Source organism: Solea solea, chromosome 4, assembly GCF_958295425.1.
Source record: "Solea solea chromosome 4, fSolSol10.1, whole genome shotgun sequence".
NCBI lineage: Eukaryota > Metazoa > Chordata > Actinopteri > Pleuronectiformes > Soleidae > Solea > Solea solea.
The window spans coordinates 19,531,341-19,550,479 of NC_081137.1; the positions used below are offsets into that span (position 1 = coordinate 19,531,341).

The following is a 19,139-nucleotide window of genomic DNA, read 5'->3' on the forward strand; positions in this document are numbered from 1 at the left end:
CAAAATTTACTAAAGAGTGAAATATTCATATCTAGTTTGTTTTTGCACCGCCACAGGAAAAACTTCCACAAAAATGAACGGATTCCAACGTATGCATGAAATCCACAAAGATCGGGCACTATATTGCAAAACTTGGCATTATAAAGTGTGCTTTTTGCATCATAGCTGACTTTATTCCAGACCTGCAGACCTCTGCAACTTTCTGATAAACCTTTCTTTTTCATTTATTTAATCATACTTCAACGTACGGAAGAGTATTGGAAATGGAAAGACAGAAAAAAAATAAAGAAAACAGCTTGAATTCGGACTTTTTTCTCAGAATCCTTACTTTAATCTCAGAATTCTTGCTGTTTTATTATTATTATTTTTTAACATGTGGCCCTAATACTCTTCCGTAGACCTCTGACCTAGTTCCTGGTCTAAAATTCTACGACACCCAGTGCGAGTGGTGGTCCAAAGAAAGCAATACATGTACTGTATCAGGCTGTAATGTGTTTTGTCACATTTTGGTTTGTGGTGTGGGATGTTTGCCTCTACCAAAGCCCTCTGCACTTTCATGGCACAAAAACAATAAAAACATTTCATTATGATTAAAAAATACCAAAAAATGAGACTGCTGCAAATAGGTGACGTCACTGACTAACTTAACACTAAGACAATATCTAAAAATGTAAAAAAAACTAGAGTCCAATGTCAAAGTAAGCAGGGTTATTGCACTAAATACTAGAGACCACAAATATATAGTATTATAAAACTGTATCATATAATATAAGCATGCTCTTCTGTGGGTGATTCACACAGTGAGTCACACACTCGCAGTAAAGAGGGAGACAGGCAAAGTGCGAGCCCTCGCTCTGATGTAACACGCATTAGGAAATCAGAAGTCACTCACCAGAAACAACTTCAACTTTATGTGTCCAGGTTTTAACAAAAATATACTTTTATTTAGATTTTTTCTCCATTTATAGTCGTGCAAATCACATTTTATGCAGTGCACTTCATTCATTTATCCATGAAACTAGGACTCTTGGTTAATTGTTTTGTGGCTGTGATGTTTCAGGCAACATATGAACTAGGCCAGTGCTTTTCAAAATGTGTTTTTTTTTTTTTTATTAAATATAACCAGAGTAAATATTGAGCTTTAAAAGTAACGAAAAAACAAAAAAAGTCAGAAAAAATAAGGCAGGCCTTATAGACGATACTACGCTCACTACTGCCACCCACTGACATGGCATTGGCGTTCACTGAACAATGACGTGCATCCATGCATCCATCTTCTACCTCTTCATCCTCCACATGAGGGTCGCCGGGGGGAGCTGTGCCAATCTCAGCTGACATAGGGGCAATAAGCGGGGTCACACCCTGGACAGATCACATATAGAGACAAACAACCACACGCGGTCCATTTAGAGTGACCAATTTACCTAATCCTCATATTGCATGTTTTTGGACTGTGCGAGGAAGCCGGAGAACACAGAGAAAACCCACATGGGAAGAACATGCATGAACTCCATGCAGAGAGATTGTCTCAACCGGGGCACAGACATGCACTGAGGTTCATGAATGGTCCTGAAATGATCCGCTCTCCTGCTGTTGTGAACGTATCTACTCTCTTACCACTGAAACTATTTTTGACATGAAAAGACCCAATTTTCCAAACACTTTCTGGAGTTTGTATCAGAAAATGATACAAACCCCAGGAGACTCAGTAGACTCACTTTGATTTAAACTTTTAAAATGCGTGAACAATACATTTATGGTCTATTGCAGAGGTCTCAAAACACTTAATATCAAGTTATAATGAGTTATTTCTGAATGGTTTTTGCATCATAAATACGTTCCATATCAAAATGAACACTTTTATTTAAAAAATTATGTGAACTATCATCATAGATTATATTATTTCAATGTCTTTTTCGGAGGGTTTTTTTCACTTGACCGGCCCCTCAGTGGCACTCAGGTCATTTGAGTGTGAGACCCCTGTTTTTTTGCATTTAATTTAGGGGTGGAATGATGGTTTTTACAGTCTAATATACACAACCTAAACACCCCATAATCGCACCCATTAACTCTCCATACAAAAGAATGTGTGCCTTTATCAGGAACATGTTTCTGAACAACAGTGTTTTATAGACCATGTGTGTGTGTGTTTGTGCTTTAATTCAAATAGTATCAGGGTATATTTTATATGAAAGTTTATGTATAATGCTGTGCTTAAAATATGTCACGAAATGTACAAAATGTTCCCGTGGTGCGATAGACGCGGTGTGAACACAGCAAAGGTTGAAAACCACTGAAACAAGGCCAATGAAACTACTTTACCGACCGCGATGCCACAGCCCTGTGTGTCTCTTATGACTTGCAACATCAAGAAACATGTTTCACAACATCACTTCCATATAATAAAGAAAGGATTTTGTGTAGAACATTTAATTGTGTTGTTTTGTAATGTTTTACGTGTCTTTTTTTTTATACAACATCCTAGAAAACACAGCACAAAACACGACGTTTAATTCAATCACAGGTGCTTTTGTTGTTGAAACGTACACTTGTGGTACAGCTGGTTATAATTTATATTTCTGTCACGTAGAAATCAACTTGCTACGTCTCAGTTTTTTTGAGAATCCTGGTCTTTTTTTTTTTTTCACTCATCTACAACTTTGAAGGTTTCACACATTGCAGCAGCACAATATTTAGAGTGATTATTGAAAACTTTCATCCAGGACATGACTCCACCCTCCCAATGTTCCCAGTGCTTAAGGTGAAACTGGAGACGGGGGGGAGGGTAAATAAAGAAACAATAAGTTAAGTTATAATCAAAATCTTTTTACATGTGTGTTTTTCACGTGCTACTTGGAAAGCAGTTTCATCTGATTTTTTTTTGGTTTTTTTAATAACAGGGTGGTTGGTCAGCTTAACAGGTTATTGTGGTGTGTGAGCGTGTGTGTGTGTGTGTGTGGGGGTGGACCAGAAGAACAGGCACTGATGACGGTAGGGCCCCTCCTCCACCACCATATGTACCTGCTCTCTGTTGATTCCTCTCCCATTAGGCAAAAACACACCTGACTAACAGGAGGACTTCACTCCATCACAGAGCAGCGTGCAGAACGGCCCACAGGCTTACGTCACGTCACTGCCAGGGAGGAACAACAGAACACAGAAACACCCTTCCAGTCTCAGCTGAAACAGAGAGAGAGAGAGAAGATTCATTTGAAGGAAAGGAACACATCCTCTGCGCAACACAATGGTGTCTGCTGGGTTTCAAATCCTGGGCACGGCTCTGGGGATCATCGGCTGGATCGGGGCCATCGTCGTGTGTGCCCTTCCCATGTGGAAGGTCACCGCCTTCATTGGCAGCAACATTGTGACCTCGCAGACCTCCTGGGAAGGTATCTGGATGAACTGTGTGGTGCAGAGCACAGGTCAGATGCAGTGTAAGGTCTACGACTCCATGCTGGCCCTCAGCTCTGACCTCCAGGCTGCCAGGGCCTTGACCATCATCTCCATCGTGGTGGGAATCCTGGCCATCCTGCTTTCCGTAGCCGGGGGGCAATGCACCAACTGTGTGGAGGATCCGACGTCCAAGGCCAAGGTGGGCATTGCTGCCGGCGTTATGTTCATCATAGCTGGGATCCTCTGCCTCGTCCCGGTGTGCTGGACGGCTCACACCATCATCCGAGACTTCTACAACCCGCTCATGGTCAGCGCACAGAAGAGGGAGCTGGGCGCCGCGCTCTACATCGGATGGGGGGCGGCCGCTTTGATGCTGATCGGAGGCGGGATGCTCTGCTTCAACTGCCCGAAAAAGGATGGCGATTCCTACACGGCAAAATACAAAGCAGCCAGATCCGAGGCCTCAGCACCAGCGTCCGGGAAAGACTATGTCTGAGTGTGATCATGCAGTCAGTCCATCAAGGCTTTACCACAAAGTGGCTGTTTACTGGGACAAATGCACTGGTGCTGCTGGGCTGTGAGTGTTCATTCAGGATGTCTCTCCTCATGAGCGTGTTTTTTTGTTTTTGTTTTAAAAAAGAAATGAGTATCAAAGAAGAAACCACACCCAAAGAAGAAGTTCATTTGTTGAGGCAGTTATTTGTATGTGTATATGACTCAACTCTTGTGTCATTTGGTATAAAAGTTCTATAAACCCTGTCTTATTTTTTCTATGTTGATGTGGGTTGTTTTTATTTGTATGCATTTTACAACGTGTTGGTTAAACTGTAAATTAAATAGTTGTTTACAAATCTGAAATCTCTCCTGCTTGGTTTTTCACACAGCAGCTGCGTTCACTGTGTTTTATTTAGAGACCTTGAAATGGAACAAATCTACATGTATATAAAATGTATATTAAAAAAATGTCATTTCTGTAGATTTATGGTATATTCCATTCTATTTAGTCTTAGTGATCTGTAAATGTCCACTCAGTACTGGCGTTAAACATGGCTCCACACCCTCCGGGCATAAGGAGAAGCATCTTAGAAAGAATTTCTTGTCGATCAGGTCTAGGTGTGGCAGACAAAAGAGGCAGCATGGCTGCTCTTTGTTCAAACTGTGAGCCTACAGGCAAAGGTATTTACGCCTCATGTTGACTCATTTATTTCCATTCTGAAGCGAACGATAAACAACGAAATGCCAGAAAACGTACACACGCCTCTATTATGTAATCTTTAACTCTGAGTTTGTACTTAAGTCCTGTAGGTCTCAGTTTTTTGTTGATTTAATCTTAACTGAAAGGTCCCTGTGTGTCAAGTTAAATTTAAACTTGTTAAACCTTGGAAAGGAAATGGTTTTTCAAAGGTCAATTAACCGTTGAATCAAAATGAAAAGCATTGCTTTAGAATATTCCAATTCCTGATCAGCATGAGCTGAATGCACTGATCCTTAACCCTTAGGTGTAGAGTTTTGTTTGCTCAAGACTTGTGAGTGTTTGCATGAGAGCACAGGTGGGAGCTGGAGCCATTGTTCCAAGTCTCGGAGCCCTGCTTGAGGTAACAAAGCCCGTATGTGGTGAGAACAATGAACACAGAGGAAAATAGAGGTTGCGGATATCAGATATCAGAATTCCCCCTTTGTCTGCGAGCTCGGAATCTCCACCCTAAAAGTGTGAACCTCAACAGCAGGCAGATATCTTCTCACAGTTGCACCTCGAGTATCGGCGCAGAGCAAACGTTGTCCCTGAGAAGTTGCAGGAGTGGAGTTAAGGAGACTTCACAAGCCTTAAAGCTTGCTTGGTTTTTACATTTAATCTGGACGTTTTTTTTTGGTCATTTTTCTTGCTCCCTTTCTTTCCTGGGTAAAAAGCTAAGTTGTGGCTCTGCGGGCATAACCATGGCTTCTCAAGGCCTCCAGATGTTGGGCGTGCTGCTGGCCTTCATCGGCTGGCTGGGCACCATCCTCACATGCGCTCTGCCCATGTGGAGAGTCACCGCGTTCGTCGGCGCCAACATTGTCACCGCGCAAGTGATCTGGGAAGGCTTGTGGATGAGCTGTGTGGTGCAGAGCACGGGCCAGATGCAGTGTAAAGTGTACGACTCCATGCTGGCCCTGCCGCAGGACCTGCAGGCCGCCAGGGCCATGGTGATCATCGCCGTGATCGTCGGGGTGTTAGGTGTCCTCATGGCTGTGGTCGGAGGAAAGTGCACCAACTGCATGGAGGATGAAGGGGCCAAAGCCAAAGCGTGCATTGTTTCCGGTGTGATCTTCATAATAGCTGCCTTCCTGATCCTGATCCCCGTGTCGTGGTCAGCTCACGCAGTGATCAGGGACTTCTACAACCCAATGGTGATTGCTGCTCAGAGGAGAGAGCTCGGGGCTGCGCTCTACCTCGGCTGGGGCGCCGCCGGGCTGCTGCTGCTGGGAGGAGGAATGCTGTGCAACAACTGCCCGCCAAAAGACGAGAGACCCTACGTGCAGGCGAAGTTCGCCCCTGCGAGAACCGTGTCTTCGAACAGGGACTATGTGTGAGTGGCCGCATCCCGTGTGCCAAGAGTTTGATTCATTTCCTAATTGTGTACCAACAGATCAGCAACTTTCCAGTCCTAAATGACGACAAAACTGAATTAAAACTACATTTCACTGTTTATCAGTTTGTACATCTGAATATTTTTTGTAACTGTAAATAATTTTGAAAACTGAATACTGTAATAAGTGAAAATCATTCATTCATTGAAGTAGAAGAACTGATACAATGAGTCTGTAACGTATGTAGACATGTTCTTTGTTGCTCGCCGTTGCCTTTGAAATGCCAGAAAATAAAGTGTCTTTGTTCATACTCTTCCCAGAAGTCTTTCTCACATTTACTGTGCACCTGCACAAAACTGAACTGAAACTGAAGCTCTGAATTCTAACCACTCGTGATAAGGCGTTCAGGAATTTTGGGGAGTAAACTCCTGGGAATTTAATGCATCTGGTCGAGCAGTGTGCCATGTTGTAATCAACTGCCCTCGTATTAAAAGAGTAATTTACAGTTTCTGCCGTGAGTCAAATAGACGTCACTGCCAGAGACAATGGCGCCCTGTGCATGCTGAGGTTCATGTTGCTAAGGAACGCTCTCAAATCTGCAAAGAATGGATATTTACACTTTGCCCAGCGAGCACACATCTGCCAAGTCCTGTCAGAGTGAAATATCCCGAACCTCTTTAATGGGTTTCTTTTTGTTTACAGACATTTTGTAGGTTGAAATCAGTTTCAAAAGAAAACAATACATCGCTGTATTTTTTATTTTTTTTGTACCACTGTGTCTACTCAACATTTTTGTAGCTTTAACTTAAACAGAAAAGCAGGAAATAAATATTTATATATAAAAAAAACGTTAAGAAATACATAAATATGTTTAAAAAAAAAAAAAGCCCTATATGTGGTTTATTTTAAATCAAATATTTTTTACTATCATTGTCAGTGGTACATTTTGAAAATAATTATTTAAACCATACTTTTATATTTTTCCACCAAATCAAGCCAATTAAAAACATTCCTGACAAAAATAATGTTTATTGCATGAATGAAAGAAAAAAAAATTAAATGTACATAATGAATACATTGTACAAAAAAACGATAAAAAATAGGAAAGTGTGAATTACTGTTGAAATAATACAAATGGTGAAAACTCCAATCTAACACAGCACTATTATCTGACGGTCTCCAGACACAAAAAGGCAACAGTGTGTTAGTTAAACGACGTTAATCACAAATTTCACATTTGCTTTGTATGCAGAGTCAGGCGCTGTCCATTCAGACAAATTCTTTCCCAGGTGTTGTGGATTTAGGCGGGGAGTACTTTGCTCCAGTATAGCGGTCTCCACCTGACGAGCACTGACAGCAGAGAAGAGCACCACCAATCAGCAACAGTCCCGATGCTCCCCAGCCCACGTACAAACACGCACCCAGCTCTCTCCTCTGCGCATCAGGGACCAACGGGTTGTAGAAGTCCTTGATGATGGTGTTAGCGGGCAGCGACACCGTCACCAGGCACAGAGCCCCACTCAGGAGGAAGAAGACACCTGCGGAGATGGCCACTCTGGCTTTCGCCGCTTTGTCTCCGATGCAGGTGGTGCATTTACCTCCGACCACCGAGAGCAGCACGCCAAACAGAGAGAACAAGATGGCGATGACGACCATGGCACGTGCAGCCTGGAGGTCTGGGGGCAGAGCCAGCAAGGAGTCGTAGACCTTGCACTGCATCTGACCCGTGCTCTGCACCACACAGGTCATCCACAGTCCTTCCCAAATGGTCTGCGCAACCACAATGTTGTTCCCAATGAAAGCAGACACCTTCCACAGGGGCAGTATACAGATCAGTATGTTCCCTATCCAACCGAGCACCGCCAGCCCCACACCGAGAATCTGCAGCCCCAACGATGCCATTGCAGTCTTGATTTTAATGCTGTGTCTTAGTTCTCCAGTGAACTGCCAACTATAAACTCTCCCACTGCGGGAAAGGTTTATATGACCCACAGATGCTCCCGAGAAGCCCCCTCCTCTGGGTGGGCTTTGGCTTCACTGCTCAGATACAGTGGAAACATCCATCATGCTGCTGCTTTTGAGTTCAGAGGTGTTGCTATTCAACAAAGAGGCCTCCTCTCTCCCTCCCTCTCTCTCTTTCTACCCCAGCTCTGCCAAGACACCAGTGAGGTTCAGTCAAAAGTTGTGAAGTCAAAACATCAAAATCCAACTTAACAGAGAAGGAAGATATATTGGAAACCATTAAATTCAAAGTCTTCACCCAACATAATGATAAATTAGTGTTAGAGTAGTGACGTCCAATCTATCAATCAATCTATCTATCTATCTATCTATCTATCTATCTATCACATAATTTAATAATTACTCCATCAAAATGTCTGCTGTGAATAATAGATTTATATTCTTCCCAAGTGTGATCACGTCTTGGTTTTGAAACCTACGTGTTTGTGTGAATATGTGACTCATGAACACAACAAAGCCTCAGATCAGAAGAAAAACATCCATCCATCCATTTTCTACCACTTTATCCTCCACGAGGGTCGCGGGGGGTGCCGTGCCAATCTCAGCTGACATATAGGGCGATAGGTGGGGTATGCCCTAATGCATGCTTTTAGAGGAAGCCGGAGAACCCGGAGAAAACCCACACACACACACATACACAGAGAACATGCAAACTCTTAATACAAAAACCTTATTCCAACCGAGGCTTGAACCCAGGTCATCTTGCTGCAAAGGCAAGAGCAATAACCACTACACCAACCGTGTGGCCCTCTATTTATCTACAACATAATACAACAATTACTCCGTCAAAATGTCTGCTGTGAAAAAAAAAGATCTATTATTCTTCTAAGTGTGGTTTTCTGTGTGAATATGTGACTCATGAACACAACAAAGCCCCAGGACAGAAGTAAAACAGCAAAAAAAAACTCTCAGTAGCTGACATGCACAGGTGGAGTTGCTCAGCTTGATTGCTCCACTGGTAAAAAAACAAAACAAAAACAACAACCTGACAATGTGACAAAAAAGTAGCTGAGAAAATCCTCCCGGTTTCACACACATTTAATCTGTTTTACATATAGTTTTAGTTTCACAGACAAAAATAAAAAGTAATTTAAATTATGTCAAATTTAAAAGAACACAGGTAGTAATTAACGTGTGTAATGTGCACAAAAAAGAGAAATAAATTGATGAATGAAGAAAATATGTATTTGTGTGGCAACAAAAGTCCCTCATAAAATCAGTGTTTCAACCTTATTACAACTTCTACCACAGTTTGGTTGATTGTGGCACCAAAGAAAGACCACAGGTGTTTTCAATTAGGATCGTTTTGAACAGCCAATCAGGAGAAAGCAAGGTTCCGATGTATAAAAGCTGCAGCTGTGAGACCAGCCTGTGTATCTCATTGTTGCACTTATCATTCTCTGTGTGTGCACGCGTATCTGCTTACCTTAAGAAATCATGCCGTCTGCTGGTCTCCAGATCCTTGGCACCTTCCTGGCATGCATTGGCTTTTTGGGAGACATCATCATCTGTGCCCTACCCATGTGGAAGGTATCCGCTTTCATTGGGAACAACATTGTGACCGCGCAGATCTTCTGGGAAGGCCTGTGGATGAACTGCGTGAAGCAGAGCACTGGCCAGATGCAGTGCAAAGTCTACGACTCCATGCTGGCTCTGCCCCGAGACCTGCAGGCAGCTCGGGCCCTGGTCGTGATCTCCATCCTGGTCGTGCTGATGGGAGTCCTGCTTGCCCTCGCAGGGGGAAAGTGTACCAACTGCATTGAAGACGGCGCCGCCAAGAGCAGGGTAGCTATTGCTGCGGGAGTGTTCTTCATCGTCGGTGGCATCCTGTGCTTAATCCCCGTGTCTTGGTCGGCCCATGAGGTCATCAGGAACTTCTACAACCCCATCATGAACGACGCGCAGAGGAGGGAGCTGGGAGCGGCGCTGTTCATCGGCTGGGGTTCGGCAGGACTCCTGATAATCGGCGGTGCTATTCTCTGTTGCCAGTGCCAGCAGCAAAAGGACAGCAGATACTCTGTGAAATACTCTGCTCCTCGTTCAACAGCCAGTGCAGGAGCCTATGTTTAAAAAAACAAAACACCAAGTAACGTAAGAGTCTGCACCTGTGCTGTACTGCAGCGGAGGAGACTGAACTTTGAACTTGTGGTTTTATAGTGTTAAATGTTTTTATTCATGTGTTTTAAATTTTTAATAAAACTTCATTATACACCTTATGTATGTCTATTGTGAACTGTATTTCAAATGGCTTTAAATAATGCTTAACTGCTATGGCTCTGCCAACAAAATGTCTTCAGTGGTAAATCCTTGCTTGTGCAGCTAATTCTGCTAGCAGCTAAAGTGGCTAAATGTTGTTTTGCAGTTTATTTTATGGTCAATCTGGTCAAAGCAGTTCTGACCAGATTGGCAGATAGACAGAATATGCCTTTAAACTTTAATGGTGCCTCCAAGTTATCCAAAATGTATAAGTTTTGATATTTTAGCAAACAGAATTAGCTTTCAAATGTGTCTCAAACCCTGGTGCTTTAGAAAGACCTAAACTTGTTCCCGACACTTTATTCCCATGGTCATTTTATTTGGTGCGAGTAAATTAGTGTTGCAGTGATTTGGTGAAACATTTGGCACAGCCTATAGAGATGACATTCAACTTAAAAATGCTAGTAAATAGATTTTTGCTAAGCACCAGATTTAGCCATCTACTTCCAATTCTATGCTAAGCTAGCTGTTAGCCCTGGCTATATACCCACAGTATTTGAGGCCTGATTCACCTGTTGAATGTGTTTTTTTTTCTTTTTAACTTTTATTCTATAAATTGCATTAATTTAAAGAGATGAACTTCAGTTGATGAAAATGTTTTAAAATGTGTGCTTTCAGTCTAAAGAAATTGGAATGTAAGCCTTTTGTTTGGAGCCACAAAGACATTTTCTCCTGTTGGTTCATGGTGAGCAGCAATCAGGACAAACAAGAAACCTGATCTACAGAGTAGCAGAGTCCCCTCCCTCGTTTCTCTTCCTTCTCACACCTGCAGCGTAGAACGGCAAAACAACCAGCAGTCTTTCTTTACAGCGGAGGGAAGGTTTTGACTAAACTGTTCTTGAAATGTGGATTTTGTTGGTGTCTTGGTGACATTTTGCTAAACTTTTTATAGATTCATGCCTTGGATTTGTCCTTTAGCAACATGCAGACTCAGCTTGTTGCTGTGTTTTTGGCAGTCGTTGGCTTTCTTGGCACCATCCTCATCTGTGCTCTGCCCATGTGGAAGGTGACTGCCTTCGTTGGGGCGAACATCGTCACTGCTCAGGTCTTCTGGGAAGGTTTGTGGATGAACTGTGTGATCCAGAGTACAGGACATTTGCAGTGTAAGGCCTACGACTCCGTCCTGGCTTTACCACAGGAGCTGCAGGCCTCCAGGGCTTTGATCTGTGTCTCAATCGCTGTCAGCGTGGTGGCCCTCGGGCTCACTGTCGTCGGGGCCCGCTGCACCAACTTCTTCGATTACGACTCCAGGGCCAAATCCAATATTGGGGTGTCTGGGGGTGCGGTTTTCATCGTAGCTGGACTGCTGTGCATCATTCCTGTCAGCTGGTCGGCTCACAGCATCATCACAGGATTCTACAACCCACTGGCCACCAATGAGAGAAGGGGAGAGCTTGGAGCCTCCATATATGTGGGCTGGGCATCTGGAGCTCTGCTTGTAATTGGAGGAGGGATACTGTGCAGCACCTACAGGTGCTGAGGCAGGGAAGATGTACACAACGCTGTCATCGATGATGAATAGCTGAATGAGGGCAGTGATGTGTTCACTGTGAATGACATTGTTTGAGATTGTAGTTGCACTAGGACCGTCTAAATAATTGTATAGCATACTAAACATGAAGGATGAATTGAAAACGTATCTAATAAGAGAGCTCCTTATGTGAGGTGTTAGTATGAAGCATGAATGAATACATAGATAGGGTATGGACGAATCTATTTTGTATCTCTGAATCATTTTGTATATTTGTATTTTTTTTTTTAACTTGACTAAGTAAAGTATGTTTTGTATTTTTGATATAAAAATACCGTCTGTATAAAAGCATGAGAAACCTAAAGTAGATGTGATTCCGATGTATTTGAATACAAACCTACAAATATAAGAAACTTGCCAATGGATATTTTATTGTGAATTTTAACATTTGTCGCTTCGGTTTTAGTCTGCTGTTGTGTAACTGTACTGCACATGTTAAGAAACAGCAAACTGATATGCAGCAGTACATCACTGGTCAGCACGCAGCTCTGCCACGTTGTGACATTAATATTTATATCTTTTATGACCCTGCATTAAAACGAAAAGGGAAAGAAGAAGCAGCAAAGCACGCAGGGTCTTCCTTATATGAATATATATGAAGAGGATCTTTAATGTTCTGAAGATTTGTCAGGAATTAACTCACTTGCAAAATGCAACGCCGTATTACTTACAACCCACTGCACATACCGAAGTTTTTGTAATACAATTTGGTAAAATATAACTTAAAAAAATAAACCCTATAATGTTTGTGCGCAGCACATTAAAGCTTTAATGACTGGGATTATATTTTTTTTGGAGGAGACATAACTACACAAAGTTTCCCAATGGTTTCACTTCAATAGTTTCTACAAATATAGTCTAATCTTTTACATATTAAACCATTTACACATCCGCTGTTAGTTCTTTTAATTTTAACATTTACTTTTTATAATTTGCCTCTTGTCTCGCTGTTGTTCTTGTAATGCTGATTAATGAATGCCTTCAATCTATGCAGCATGTAAATAAAGTTCCAAACAGATTTCCGAATGAGCACAAATGGTATCTTCTATATTTTCAGGCTCTCTCTCTCTCTCTCTGTTTATCCTCTCTGGCCTCCAATGCCAGTGTTTCAGTCAGCTTCTCAGCTGGAGCGATCATCTCAATCTTCAAATGTATACGCTCCCCAAACCGATATCGTATGTGGTTAGACAAAGCGATACCAGCCTTCCTGTCTGTAAAACACACTCGTGCAACATCGTGACGCACAGCCACTCAGGCCTGATGTCATCACCCCCCTGAACACAGAAAAACAGTTTCTCCAGTGATGTGAATTCTGGTCAGGTGACTTCACAAACCAGTTTCTGCCAGAAAACCCCTCCTCTTTGAGAATGAGCCACTCTCGGCGTCTTCCCCAAGTGGCCAATAAATACCACCACCTACTTCTTGTCTCTCTCACTTGTAAACTCCACTGTCTCTCAGCAACACATTGTCTTGTTCCTGCAGAGAAAATCCACAGAGCATCAGCATGGTGTCTGCTGGGAGACAGATTCTAGGTATAGCCCTGGCCTTCATCGGCTTCCTGGGCAGCATCATCATCGTTGCTCTCCCCACCTGGAAAGTCACAGCCTTCATCGGTGCCAACATCGTCACGTCTCAGGTGATCTGGGAGGGTTTGTGGATGAACTGTGTGACACAAAGTACGGGTCAGATGCAGTGCAAGGTCTACGACTCTCTCCTGGCCTTACCTCGGGACCTGCAGGCCGCCAGGGCGCTCGTCATCATCGCCATCATCGCCGGAGTCTTTGGGGTCCTCCTTTCCATAGTTGGAGGCAAGTGCACCAACTTTGTGAGTGATGAAAGGCAAAAGTGCAAAGTGGCCATCGCTGCCGGAATTATCTTCATCATTGCAGGACTCTTGGTGCTAATCCCCGTCTGCTGGACCGCCAACACCATCATCCGGGATTTCTACAACCCCACAATGACCAATGCTCAGAGGAGGGAGCTGGGGGCCTCGCTCTACATTGGCTGGGGGGCGGCAGGTCTGCTGTTCCTGGGTGGGGGTCTCCTCTGCAGCTCCTGTCCCCCCAGAGATGAGAATGACTATGATGTGAAGTACGCCAAGACTCGCTCTGTGGACAGCAGCAAGGCCTATGTTTGAAATGGTGGACAGTCAGAGAGAGAGAAGACAACATTGAAAAGTATAATAACTTAGTCAAGCATGTGTTCGAGTTTACTAGGAGTCGAACATGTTGTAAAATGCAGGGTTTTGGACACACTTTGACTTATATTTTTGTTGATATTCACTAGTTTATGTTGTTCAGGTCTCACTTAATGTGGTTCCGTTACTGTTATGTGTCCGAGTTGGATTCTTTAGCTTCTTTTCAAACAACTGAATATTGACAATGAAGTGACTGATTCACACATCTTGTTTGAGTATAATCTGAAGAGTTTGTTTGTTTGTTTTCTGTAATTGTTTGTATTATTGTATGGCAGTAAAATTAATCTCAAGTTCATCTTTAAGAGTCTCTTGAAGTTTTTTCTCCCCACATCTCGTTGCCGCCTTTCTTCTCCTTCAAAGAGAGAAACACTTTTAGTGAAGCGACGTGACAAGGATCTGGTTTTTCGAGTGCGCCGCAAGAATCTTTCCAAACAGGCTCTGTGACACTGCGTCTGTCCGTCCTGCCAAGGGAACCATGCTAAAGCACAAGAATGGTAACAAAAAACCACAGGAAGAGTCTGTATTTGATTTCAAAAACAGTTCATAAAAGTAGTTTGCAACATATGGAGACCCATATGTGAAGGGTGGTGCATACGTGGAAAATGAATGATTATTAAAATAAGTAAGCAACTATAATGTCCTTATATATGCTTACATTATAGTATAGTTTTGTTTGTGATAAGGGACTTAATGTGACAGTAATAAAACACATATTTCAAACCATGACAACTACTACACACAAACTTGCCCACTGAGATACGGGATCAGTGAGATTGAAGATTATTTTGTGGCTGATTAGTTGTAGTGTGTGTCTCTGTGTGCACAGAGTACTTGTGTGTGTGTATGTGTGTGGTCGGGGGGGGGGGGGGGGGGGGGGGTTTGCATATTTGAAACTGGTTTTTCTGCACTGTAGATACTGCCAGAATGAAAGTGGTTTACTCCCAGGAGATAGTGTTCCACTTTTCTCGCCTTTATTTCGCTTCTTAACAGTTTGCATCTTTCAAGTTGCCCGTAGATGTGTTTAGCGCTTATCTAAAATGTATTTATGTTTGAATGACATTAGACTTCCAACTAAAACTGTCTCGGCATTGAGTCGACAAACAGCCCCATGTGAGAGTGCACCTGACACACGGTTAATGCTGTCACGCTTATCGCTCTCTTCCGGATCCATCTGACCCTCCACAAAATAATCGCTTGAAAAAAAGATGAGGAGGGAGGGAAGACAGTAGGTGATGTCATAGTTTCACAGCAACGGCACCTCCCCTTTTTGTTTCCCTGTAGTTTAGGTGGTGCATCTGCAACCTGGCCAGTAGCACACAGGCAGCCGCTCAGGTGACAGTCAAGAAACAGCATACTCAGGTAGGACAATAAAAAAAAAAAGACGGGAGGGAGAGGAGGGGAAAGGGGGACAGACAGGAAAGGACAGCAGTTAGGGACACATAAAGGGGGAGGGACTGAGTCGTAGGAAAAGCAGCCTGTAAACAGATGAAGTGAGGCTGAACTGAGACACACCTGCTGTCAGGTAAAAGCCACCAGAGACTGGGCAGACAACTCTTTAGAGTCAGTGTGCTCCTGCTCCTTGATACACCGTGTCAAGATTTAAAAAGAACAGCGTAAGAGAAACAGAGAAATGGAAGAAAATGAAAACTGCAGGATCTCTGGTTGAGAGAGAGCCATAAGAGACAGACTCGTGAGAAGAGAGACAAGGAGTGAAAGCAAAAGGGTACTTTACAGAAAAGACTAAAAAAAAAACATCCGAGTGCTTCTTTCTTAAACAGCTTTTTAAAGCTCTTCAACATGGCCTCCATGGGGATGCAGATGCTGGCCAGTGCGCTATGCCTCCTGGGTTGGGCCGGAGTCATCATCACCTGCCTGCTGCCTTTGTGGAGGGTCACGGCCTTCGTGGGCAGCACCATTGTCACGTCACAGACGATCTGGGAGGGCATCTGGATGACCTGTGTGGTCCAGAGCACGGGGCAGATCCAGTGCAAGCCGTACGACTCCCTCCTCGCTCTCACCCCTGACCTGCAGGCGGCCAGAGCTCTCACCGTCTTCGCCATCACTACGGGGAGCATCGGCCTCATTCTGGCCTTCATTGGAGGGAAGTGCACTCGCTTTTTGGATGAGGAAGGGGGTGGAGTCAAAGGGAAGGTGGCGATAGCAGCAGGGGCCGTGTTGATCGCCACAGGGCTGCTGTGTTTAATTCCTACGTCCTGGGCAGCCGGGGCCGTGGTCAGAAAGTTCTACAGTGCCTCTATCGACGCTCAGCGCAGAGAGCTGGGTGCTTGCCTCTACATCGGTTGGGGGGCGTCCATCCTGCTCATCCTCGGCGGGGGTTTGTTCATCAGCTCAGCGTGTCCCATCAAAGGCCACGACACAGACAAGAGCCCTTCTGTCCGCTACCTGGTGGTGCGCTCGTCCAACGGGTCCAGCCAGGCAGGCCCTCATCACAGCAGGGTGCCGATGGGAAAGACTCAGCCTGTCGGAGCAGTGTTCCCCCGGTCCCAGAGCGCCGAGGGAGCGTCCACAAGGTCTCAGCTGTACACCAGGCCTCCCTGGGAGGACAAACCCGACCAAGATTCCACCAGGTGGGAGTCAGAAAAGTCATGGGCACCATCCAGCAAGTCTCAGATGAAGAAACCGGAGTCGACAAAATCTGACAACAGTGAGGCTTTGTCGACAAAGTCTCAGCTGAAAAAGGCAGAAATGGAAGAGGGTTCATCAGTCAAGAGTGACAATGAGGACGCAACCCCAAACCCAGCAAGAACATACCTATAAAATGTACTCACACAGTAGATGTGAGAGAAGTTTTATGTTACTTATTTTGTACGTGCCTTACTGTAAAGTAGTTGATGGTCTTGTGTTTATACCCGGTGTTGTTTTGACCGCGCCAGAAGTTCATATGCAGGGAAAATGTTACAATGTTACGTGCACTAATCCAGGAGAAAGTGAAGTATGTTACAGTTGTCTTGCTGTTTTAAAAATGTTTGTTTTAAACAGGCCGTTACACTGATACTGACTTTGTTTCCCCTCTCTCTTCATAATTCTACATTAAGAATTTTTACCTCAGACTTTTTTTAGCTTGTTTGTTTCTTTAAATATGAAGTGACACGAAGCAGCAACTTCACGTGTGTTTCTACGAGGCAACATTTGACCTTTCATCACAACTGTGAAATATGATTTTATATTCTGTTTTGGCCTGACGTTAACCGTGACAGCTATTTTGTACATTCACTCTTTAATAAATGACTGCAATTTGATCGGACAGGTGTTTGTGTTTTGTTTTGTTTTTTTGTATACGACACATGTCAAACATGCAAACATTTCAGATGTCAATAGAAAAGGAGCTTTTCAAATCCCACTTCCTGCCTCATTAAATCACCAGGACAAACTGGTTAGACAGAGAGTGTGCTCGCAGAGGATGCGTTTCACTTTAGAGGAGGGAGGGTGGGAACAATGTGTAAAGAATACAAAATTAGTTTCAGTGATTGGTGTCGTTGCAGCATCTGTTGTGTTTTGGTTTTTAGTGGCACCGTCATCTGGTCCAAATGCTGCCTGCTGTTACTAGGCATATGATCAAATAATGGCTTATGTTTTCGAACCGTAAAGAGAGTTTAAAAGTGTAAAAAGAACCACGTTTTATGCGACATTACAGACGGTGACAATTAACTTTTAAAAACATGGCACTGGAACTCTGGCAGACCCATTTGTGACTTATCAGTTTAAGTGGAGAAAAACAAAATAAAATTGGATGATTAAAGATAATGATGCTTTGGGTTTTTTTTTGTTTTTTTTAATCTCCCCCGTAACATTTAGCAGAATATCTGAATATAGATAATAGATATCTGAACCTCTGGTTGTAATCATTATTAACATTATCTGACTCCCTGGCTCACCACTGACATGTTCATGTCACAGTGCTGTGACACACTCCCACCCTGTGGTCACAGGAGGATGTCGGTCTACTTTGGTTTCAATGGGGCTGGATTAGATTTGCCATTGTTTTGTGATGTGCACGTCCCGTTTGTCATGTTAAATGCTCCTCACATAAAAAGGTCAGACATCCAACTGTTCTCGTGTAAACACAGTTTACGTATAAATAAAAGGCGTATCGGTGAATCACTATGTAGTGCGGCTGCCTGTGCAGATTTCACATTACATTTTACATACATTTAAAGTATTATAAAATACAATTAGGTGCTAAATTTGTCTTTGCCCTCTGGCAAAAAGATACACATCCATAAAAAAAAAAACATGCACCATATGATTCCCGAACAATGAACTCAAATACCTCCCAACATGAGTCAATACAGCACCTTCATGTTTTTACCGCAGTGTAATTGTGCAATGTATTGCTTTAGTGAAATGGATATTTTAACTTCATTACCTCTCTCAAATGCATACGTCGGCACCGATTGGATGATTGTGGGGTTTACTTGACTGCGTGTTGGAACGGGTGAATGGCTATAGTCTGCATCCTGACTGCGCACCCGACTCCTGTTGTATATTCCGACAGTCACAATAAATGATCCAATTTAGATAATTTCAGTTAAATCTAAATCTATAAAATCCAAACTTATAATAACCTATGAATGTTGTTGTCGTTGCTTGAGACATTCAGCTCTGTTAAACTTAATTAGACATAAAATATTAATAAAAATGCTGGATGTTTTGAATACTGGCTCATTTTAACCTTCCCTAAATCAGTGAAACAAGACCTTTTTGCATTTTGAGAAAGTGTACGTTGTCTAAATTGCCATTCCTGCTGAATGTATATATGGACGCATATTCAAAAATACAGACGATGGATTTCTCATGAGGATGTGTTTGTTTACTCTGTAGGTGAGAAGCTGTATTTTACCTTCAACATCAGGAAGCGACAGGAGAAACATCTGCAATATAGAAACATGTTTGTAACATCACTGATGAGATGCAGAGATAATGATACACAAATTGGGCTGTGTTTATATGTCTTGCAAATTAAACCTATTCCCCTATTGAGTGTCTAACACTCAACTTTAATTTGGCAAGAAAATCCAATCATAGAATCCTAAGAATCTGATCTAAAACATGAAGTTAAGACCTCAAGAGAAATCTTTCAGGTTCAAGGTTTTATGATGCACACTAAAGCACTTAAGAAACATTTGCAGACAATTAAAGAGCATTTTCACT

The 19,139-nt window shown here is 43.0% G+C and overlaps 3 protein-coding genes and 1 long non-coding RNA gene across 4 annotated transcripts; 2 read left to right on the top strand and 2 right to left on the bottom strand.

Annotated features, from left to right (window-relative positions):
• Positions 1-3,244: 3,244 nt before the first annotated feature.
• Positions 3,245-10,199, top strand: LOC131458678 (uncharacterized). Its single transcript, XM_058627879.1, has 4 exons — positions 3,245-3,710; positions 5,381-5,960; positions 7,407-7,705; positions 9,416-10,199. The coding sequence occupies exons 1-4, from the start codon at positions 3,245-3,247 to the stop codon at positions 10,051-10,053; spliced, it is 1,983 nt and encodes a 660-aa protein (XP_058483862.1). The 3' UTR covers positions 10,054-10,199.
• cldn29 (claudin 29) lies at positions 6,975-8,102 on the bottom strand. Its single transcript, XM_058627072.1, has one exon. The coding sequence runs from the start codon at positions 7,861-7,863 to the stop codon at positions 7,231-7,233; it is 633 nt and encodes a 210-aa protein (XP_058483055.1). The 5' UTR covers positions 7,864-8,102; the 3' UTR covers positions 6,975-7,230.
• An 87-nt stretch (positions 10,200-10,286) lies between the features above and the next one.
• LOC131458208 (claudin-4-like) lies at positions 10,287-12,179 on the top strand. The gene has a single exon (XM_058627073.1). It carries the CDS (start codon positions 11,162-11,164, stop codon positions 11,717-11,719), a length of 558 nt encoding a protein of 185 aa, XP_058483056.1. The 5' UTR covers positions 10,287-11,161; the 3' UTR covers positions 11,720-12,179.
• Positions 12,180-12,796: 617 nt separating this feature from the next.
• LOC131458209 (uncharacterized) lies at positions 12,797-18,779 on the bottom strand. Its single transcript, XR_009240069.1, has 2 exons — positions 18,355-18,779; positions 12,797-16,658 (listed from the first exon to the last, which is right to left on the bottom strand). It is a non-coding gene; the product is annotated as an uncharacterized LOC131458209 (long non-coding RNA).
• Between the last annotated feature and the right edge of the window lie 360 nt (positions 18,780-19,139).